The sequence below is a fragment of the Sander vitreus genome, chromosome 2 (genome assembly GCF_031162955.1).
Source record: "Sander vitreus isolate 19-12246 chromosome 2, sanVit1, whole genome shotgun sequence".
NCBI lineage: Eukaryota > Metazoa > Chordata > Actinopteri > Perciformes > Percidae > Sander > Sander vitreus.
The window spans coordinates 36,158,383-36,167,159 of NC_135856.1; the positions used below are offsets into that span (position 1 = coordinate 36,158,383).

An 8,777-nucleotide genomic window follows, 5' to 3' on the forward strand; every position below is an offset into this window, starting at 1 on the left:
AATTGATTCTACATTGTTCAAATAAAAAAGGGCGTCGTTTATATACAAAAGAGTACATTGTCCGGCTTTAAATGAGTCATAAAAAATCTGAAATATGTCCCAGGAGCCAAGGTGATGTCTTCAACCTGCTAGTTTTATCTGACCAACAATCAGTAAACCAAAAATACCCAATGTACAAAATCATGTAAATCCTCACATGAAGCTGGAACCAGACAATATGTGGCATTTTTGCTCGATAAATAACTTAGAATCTGATTGATAAATCAATCATTAAAATGACTCTCAGAAATTAATTTTCTGTTGATCTACTAAGTGATTAATTGACTAACTGTGTCATACATTATTGACCCTATCTAATGGCCTAACCATCACAGACACTGGTATGTTCTTGTATTTTAGAGTATGTGAGTATGTAATAAAAAGAAAGTGTGAGAGAAGGATCGCGGTTGAGAAAGGAAAACACACACCGACAGCAGCTGCAACCCACACAGAGAGCCTAACTCACGCAGAACACAATCACTCGGTCTCCCAGAAGAAAAGCCTTGACCCTGGTTATGACACTGCAAAAAACTGCAGCAATGCTTTAAGGCAGGGCAATAGTTTCAAAGAATAAATAAAAAATAAAAAAAACATTAGCAAAAATCAATTCTAGCCATAGAAAATAGAAAACCAGACAGAAAAGGTGAATACGAGAAGAGACATATTACCAGAGACTATTCAGATATAAACTGTGAACGTACCGTAGCTCACATTAGGATGCACATCTTTAATATAATGAATTTCATCATTTGTATAAAATACACGTAGATTCTCTTATACCAGTTCCTTAGATTTAAATGATATAAAATAACATAACATATGTATTTAAATGAATACATCTTACTGTAGAAAAATGATTCAAGGCCCAAAATGTAATTATGTATCATTAAAGAGAATTACAAAACCAAGACCATGGCAAAAATCAGAAATGTAGTATGTTATTAAATCTGTAAAAGGGCAACATTTCAGCATTACAAAAGACTGAGTCATCCCACACTTTGGACTACTGGACGGTTATAAGGTTTGTGAGGAACCAGTAATCAGCCAGTTAACTCAACGTCAGCGATTTCAAGAAGAGTGCCATGATGAGTCTCTGATTAATGACACAGAATTAGCCAAATTAACATCACACTGGTTATTAATGGAGAGGCCTTAATCTAAACAGATTTTACAGAGGTTTTACAGTATGTCAGCCAAAATATGCATTCATAAACATTATTCAAGTTCATGTGTGAAAATTGATGATTGAGTGATGATTTTAAATAAGTAAAAAAAAAACCTGCAAAAGCAAGACATGAATTGAAAACAAAAAAAACGATGTTCAGAGTGACATAAGCAGATATATTTTAAATGCAAAATTGCCTAAAAAATCTGATCTGCTTTAAAATGCCTGTCAGCATCATATACTAATATTAAAATGTATATTTTATTTTCTATTTGCCCATGGAACTTTTTTTGGAACAGCTGACAGTTCACTTTTTTATATTGGAAACATGCAGACTGGGTAAAGTATTTCATGAGTGGATTACACATTTAAATGACCTTTTTCATTCAATTTAATAAGTCATCAGGAGTAACTCTTTCACATCAACTGGAAATGGGCCGAAATCAGGTTCAAATAACACGCGTGATAATCCTTTGAAATATAAATGAAAAGAAGACAAACAAATCATCTGTAAAATCTCAGTATGTGCCTCTTCATCTTTAATCAGCAAATGAAAAGAGAAATTATAAAAGCTTTCCGTAATTAATGGCACAACAAGAGATAACGAGTGCTGCCGTTCAATTAAAAGTTATATTAATTTTAAATGAGCTCCAATTAGGCCAGCAGTGAAAACGAAGGAGATAAGATGATTGAGTAATTATGATTTTTTCATTTCTCAAATATTGACGCTGTGTTAATTGGAGCTGGAGAACAATGAACGTGTTCTGTGGTTGAGCTTGTTTTTCCCCTTTTAATGTGCAATGTTTTACCATTTTCTTTATTTCCTTCACAGTACTTTGATGTGTCATTATCCTGTAGCCTCCATCATACATTTTCTTTATTCATTATTTTAACATTTCCTTCCATTCCCCCGTCCGACCTGCATCCATTCATACGTGGACCATTAATGAGTTAAGCAAGTTTTAAAAACACATGCCCAAATACCAAATAATACCAAGGAAAATTAGGATTTACGTTATCACAGGATTGGTCATGCATTAAATCCATGTGTCAGTTAATGACATGTAAATCCTACATTAAAGAAACGGTCAAAAAAAAGGAAATCCATAATTGGAAACTGATCTGTGACAAAACAATTCACTCGGTTCAGAACTGAGCATTATCAACATGAGAACATGAAAGTAAAAAAAACAAACAAACAAAAACAATACAGAAGCAATTAACATGACATTACAGTTTAAAAAACAAAAACAAAAAAAAAAACAGAAGCAATTAACATGACATTTGGAGAAGCTGAGTCTTGTTGCATTAAGTGTGCACAGACAGACCAAACCAGATAACCAAACAGAGGAGGCAAAGGCAACATATGTGTCTGTGCATCTCTCACCTTGTCTGTTATAATCATCCTGTTCGCGGTGAACCATGTCCTTGTATCCCTTTGTCGTCCCGTACAGCAACCTGTCAGCAGCCGAGGACAAACGTCGTCAGTTGTGTTACTATAATAAAGGAGAGTCCTTCAGAATAAATCCAGTGAAACTCACTGTGCACTGTTGTTTAGTCCTTTTGTTGGGGCTTTTGAGAGCCATAGACCAGTGTTGGTTTGAACATCTTATACATACACACACACACACACATATATATATATATATATATATATATATATATATATATATATATATATATATATATATATATATATATATATATATATATATATACACACACAGACACACATATATATATACAGACAGCTTTTTTCAAGAATCCATTGAAGTGGCATCCACATTAATTTTGCACTGTGATGCCTGTCTGCTAGTCTGATGTATAAAGCATGTGCTCTACTGAATCAAGGCTGGTTGGTAAAAACCCAGCACTCTGGTCAAATTCATACAGTGAGTATAAAGCAGTTCAAACTATATTCAAGGCAATTTTATTTTTGCAGGTAGCTCAAGGTGCCTTACATTAATACATAAAAAAAAGAAACACTAGTAGGAAGAATAATTTATTCCACATCTACTGTGTCATATCTAGACTGCTATTCCAAACTGAATATGCATCTCAACACCAACGATTAGAATGCATTTAAAGTCCTACTGTAGCTCAGGCAACTAACTAAAACTGTAAATAATCAACATAACCAGGAAGGTTTTTTTTTGGATCCTCCCTGGTGAACAGAGACTGTAGCTACCAGTTCCTCTCTGGACTTATCAGCAGAGCTGTGACTGTACCAAACCCTCTGTAGGTCCAATCGTATTCAGAAATACGTGTTTTGGTCTACTCAAGACAAAGATGTTATCCAGTGGGTTTCGACAAAGTGGCAATATAATGTGTGTAATCCCAGTTCTAACCTGGTCTGGTCTTGGTGCTGGTCGAAGGCCTTGAGTGTTTCACTGGAGGAGTAGGACTTCTGAGTGGGGACCCGGAGTCCCTGGGGGCCAATAGCACAGTCTTCGCTGTCTCCTGATGAACCTAGCATAGGTACACACACACACACACACACACACACACACACACACACAAACACACACACACACACACACAGGCACAACATCATGCAAACACACTCACAGACAACTAAAAGCCCTACAAAAACATGTTAACACATTTTGCCCTTCCTCCAGACTGTGGCTGGACTTAATCATTTACAATTTCAACGTCCTAGTACAGATCACTTCTGGGTCACGCAATTTTTTTGTCAATTGAAAATATCCAAACTCAGTGAAACGCTTGTCATCCGTTTATTTTCCATTCTTCATTTGAGCACAAAATCGGAAATTGCAAAAACGAGTCATAATCCGTTTTTTTTCATTTTGCTTTTGGAAATGAGTATTGAGAAAACAAGTCATTTTTTTTTTTTTTTTGCCTTTTTGGTTTTATTTCTAAAAAACGAATGAACGAATGACACACAGATTCAGAAGCCCTGAGAAGTGGAGACAGGTCATTCATGATCAGTTTAGTGTACAATGTGTTCATTTGAGTTGAAACAAAAATGTTTATATATATATACATACAAAGAGAAAAAGCCCAAAGTCCACCCCAAAGGGACTTACCATCTCCAACAGAAAACACTGTTTACAAACTGCTCCAAACAGCTCTATTGTAGTCCAGCCTTTACTTACTCACTTTGGAACACGTTATAATGCTCGCCTAGCTGCTAGCATGGCACGCCCTCATACTCTGCTTCTGACTGGCTAGTAGTCCTTACCTAGGTACTGCGCATGTGCGACTCCCAACAAAGATGGAACAGAAGTGAGATGTCTCACTCTGTAGCTAAAACAGAGAGCTCAACACACAGGGTGAAAAGAGGAGCTGCAGCAATGTGCAGTACAACCAAAATATGGTGTTTTTTGAAAGTTAAACCATGTAAACCTATTCTGATATAACCTCTAAACACAATTATGAACCTGAAAATGAGCATAGTATGAGCACTTTAAGCAAATCTTAAGCGAACCCTTGAAATGTCGCTAAAAAGAAATGTAAGAAGAATTAAGTGCGTTTCCATCAACTGGTTTGGAGCGAATAACCTAGGCTACAGCGTAGTTTGGTATATACCTAGTTTCACAACTCACCCAGCTACGAGAGAAAATGGAGAGAGGTTTAGTTCAATTGAGCAACTTCTAATTGTTCTTTCATGTTTTCTTTTCAAAGACACATTACGGGAAGACGCCAACAGGAAACGGCTAATCAGTCCTGTGAGTTAAATGTTCCATATAGACCTGTTGACCTCTTTTTTCACAAAGGCAAAAACCACCTCAAAGGGAGCATAAACTTGTATTTTTTTCTGTTTCCATCCAGCTTTTCTAATATTACTCTACTCATAACACTTCCAAATAGAGAAACAGAGCAGGAGATACTATGACATATGGACTTTTTATTTACAGCAGATGATTTATTTGTTGAAGAGGCAGTTTCCCTGGCTGCAAGCAGGTTGCTTTTTCTTCTTCATCTGGTCTGAAACCCAAACTCTCAATCTGTGCAGTAAAGCCCCAAAAGCCGATATTGTAGGGCTCCTAGGAATCAGCTACAAAGTTGTAGGTTGCTCTATGGAGGACTGCTTTCTCTGCAGTGGACTAAGTACAGACTCAGGCCAGCTGGAAAAATCAGCCAGGATCTTTCACATGTGCTACACAAGGAAGATCAACTTCTGCCTTCTGGGAAGCACAACTAGGTATATTTATGTGTTTTCCTAACACATAAATAACTCGGCTCGCACACGGTCTTCTAAAGTGTGGGAGAATTTTACTCTTAATGCCAACAACGTGGTTGTCTGTAGACTTTGTAAAATGCATCCCTGAGTTAGGATAACAGCAGCAAAACACCGTAAGTTCTGCTCACCTTTTTGTCCCTTTCCCTCCCAAGTAGAGTTTAGATTCTCTGCCTGAGCCCGAGCCCGAGCCCGAGCCTGAACTTGACCCACGGGCCGGGTCGGACCGATATTTCCTACCACTATCCCCAGGCCGGGCTCAAGCAGTGATCAAGCAGTTGTGTTTTTTTAATCATTACTTTATTAGCCTAATTGGGTGGGGAGAAAGCTCTGCCTCTCCAGCTTCTCCCGTAGCTCTGGGTATATATCCTGACCTGACTTGAGTGTGAGGTAAATCCCATCTGTAGCACTGTCTTCGATAATTGCGCAACCATGCCAGATTGTTTCAGATTTCTCACGAGTCCTTTATAACGTCAGTTTAAAAAATAATCGTTTGGGACAGCCCTAACGTAAACTGTCATGGATGTTTACAGCTGAAAGTTGTACTAATATTGGCTTTATTTTCTCATCTTCATTTACTTTTTAACTATTAAATTAATCGCCAACTATTTTGATTATCGATTCATTGGTTTGAGTAATTATTTAAGAAATCGTCTCTGCAGCTTGTTAAATGTGAATATTTCTCCTCTGTGACAGTAAACTGAATATCTTTGAGTTGTGGACAAAACAAGACATTTTAGGACGTCATCTTGGGCTTTGGGAAACCATGCCATTTTCTGACATTTTATAGACCAACAACTAATTGATTAATCGAGAAATGAATCAATTCTCTTCCAAATTAGTCTGACCTGGGGTGTTAATGTTTATATTACGGAGAGCAATGATAGCTAAAACATATAGCTATATATATATATATAAATATATATATATATATATTATATTTATATTTATATGTAAGATATATATTTAAATGTATAGACTAAAACAAAAATAATCCCTCTCAATCATCACTCATGACCAAAACCAAACAGAATCTGCAGATTAGATAGAGTTTTATTTTAATTTCTTTTAATTCGTTGAAATTCTGCATAAAATCCTGTGGAATTCTGTGGCCGCAGAGTCGGTATGACCCTGCTTATGACCCACTAGGAGTGCGTGGCGGTGTCTGTATCTGCAGAGACCCTGCCCTCGGCCAGGATTTTCTCTTTTCTTCTTATTTGTGAGTGCGGGACATTTATGGGCGATAGCAAAGAGCCTTTGGGCCCCAAGTGGGTGAAACCTCCAGCCAATAACAGTGTGCAGCTCCTTCTTTTTTCCAACCGCTGCTTCGCGCCACAGTGTCTCATATCGACGCACAAGTTTAACTGACACAGACACACAGAAACAGACAGTATGAAGCTTTGCATTCACATCAAAATCTGCAATGTAGTACCTTCCTGCAACAATCTTCTCTCTCTCTCTCTCTCTCTCTCGTTGAGGAGCCGACAAAAGATACATATTATACCTTTAAGGTTCGTAGGTAGAGAGGGAATATATATGTATATATACAGTATATAATCACCTTTATTTAGGGGGGATATTAAGGAGGGAGATTCATTGAAAGCAATGCTCTGTTTTTCAGGAAAACCCTTGTCTCATTCACACTGGAGACCTGTCCAGTACAACCACAGTCTGATCTCTGGCTGAGCGGTTGTGAGCAGTTGGGATTAAGGGCCTTGCTCAAGGGTGGTGGCTGCTTCTCATACCCAGATTGATCCTGCCAGCCCGGGGGATGGAACCGACGGTCACAAGCTCTCTAACCTTTAGGCCACCACTTCCCCTTTGGTCTTTAATTAATAATGTGATCTTCTCTTCACCTTTGATATAATAAAAATGCACTTCGACAAACACCTGGTTTATCAATGGGGGGCTCTCACAATAAACATAGCAGCAGTAGTCAGATATATTGTATTCTACTAGAAAGCCTAATTATACATTTATACATATCTGATGAGCCATACATTTAAGGCAGCAAAGGATCTCTGAATGCAAAAGGGATGACTTACAACCCGTTCTCACACCCAACTCGTAAAATACGGACGCTTGGTCAGTGGCCCTCAGCGTCAGCCAGTCCCTCCAGAAAAACGTGATTATGCGATCGCATAATTCAATGCATAATCAGCCAAAGTCTGCATATTTATGCGGGGGCCGCATTTTTTCAAATACGCCGCACTTTCGCCGCATAGAATTGCCGATTTCCACGCAAAATATGCGGGGCTTGCATGATTTCATAATCCCGCATTTTCGTTGCAAAAAAGTCACATATATCTTAGCAGAAAGTTGAAAAATGTTGCGTTTACTTCACACAAGAGCAGCCGTTTCTATGAGGAAAAAAATAAATGAATGCCTCTATGAATGATTGAGCTAACTGAGCTATCTCACCAGTGTACGGTCCCTCCTTGTCTCTGCGGTTCTTGGTGAGTGAACAGTATGGACGTCGCTCTTTCACTTCCATAGTGCTTCTGCTTGTGCTGCTGGCAAACATACAGGCATGCTGCTGTACAGCTTCATAGACAGAAAGACAGATAGGCAGAGCGAGAGAGAGCGAGAGATAAAAGAAAGAAAGACAGAGAGAGATATGAGATAAAGACAGAGAGACAGAGTGAGGGTTGTTGGGCTCCACCTGCAAACACACACACACATACACACACACACAGACAAAAAGGAGTCACATTAAAAACTCTGCATGGATACCAAAGAGACATAATGCTCATAAAAAGGTTCACACAAATAGTTACAAAGATGCTGAGAGGCTGATTCATATTTCGAGTCAGGTAAGATAGAAACATCGATTTGCACATCGATTCATTTGGTTCAGCAATGCTTTTCCTGTAAATGGATTCTTCATTCATACATTCAATGTAGTTTCCCAGTCTACTGAATAGCAAAGCATTGCAGTCGTATGGAGGTCACAGAGCTACGGTCATGCCCTTTAACACATGTACCTGTGTGCATAGCTGCTCTGACATCTGTTTCATCACAGCGTGCCAGAATACTGCTCTCCTTATGAATGTAAATTAATAGTCACCTCACTGTAACACTTGACAATAACCTGTTTCATCCTCCACTTGTCACTGTCACTCTCCTCAGGGGAATTCCTCTCACCAGCGCTGTTCCAAAACTTAAAGGGTAATTTCGGTATTTTTCAACCTGGACCCTATTTTCTAGGGGTGGGGGAAAAAATGGATCCAGCATAGTATCGCGATATTTTCCATGGCAATACTGTATCGATGCACAGACGCCAAGTATCGATCTTTTATTATATATGTGTTGGTCAGATTGTCTGCTTGACAATCCCATTTTGCAGCAACAAAATTGAAGTGAGATGAA

At 38.3% G+C, this 8,777-nt stretch overlaps 1 protein-coding gene across 1 annotated transcript in view; it reads right to left on the minus strand.

Moving 5' to 3' along the window:
* LOC144529010 (teneurin-3-like) overlaps positions 1–8,020 on the minus strand; it is an 11,609-nt gene extending 3,589 nt beyond the window's left edge. Inside the window, exons 1-3 of the mRNA XM_078267933.1 lie at positions 7,830–8,020; positions 3,553–3,673; positions 2,592–2,662 (exon numbers count right to left, since the gene is read on the minus strand). Coding sequence (XP_078124059.1) covers positions 2,592–2,662; positions 3,553–3,673; positions 7,830–7,932 — 295 coding nt within the window. The 5' untranslated portion in view covers positions 7,933–8,020. The remainder of the gene's footprint in view (positions 1–2,591; positions 2,663–3,552; positions 3,674–7,829) is intronic.
* Positions 8,021–8,777: the final 757 nt, after the last annotated feature.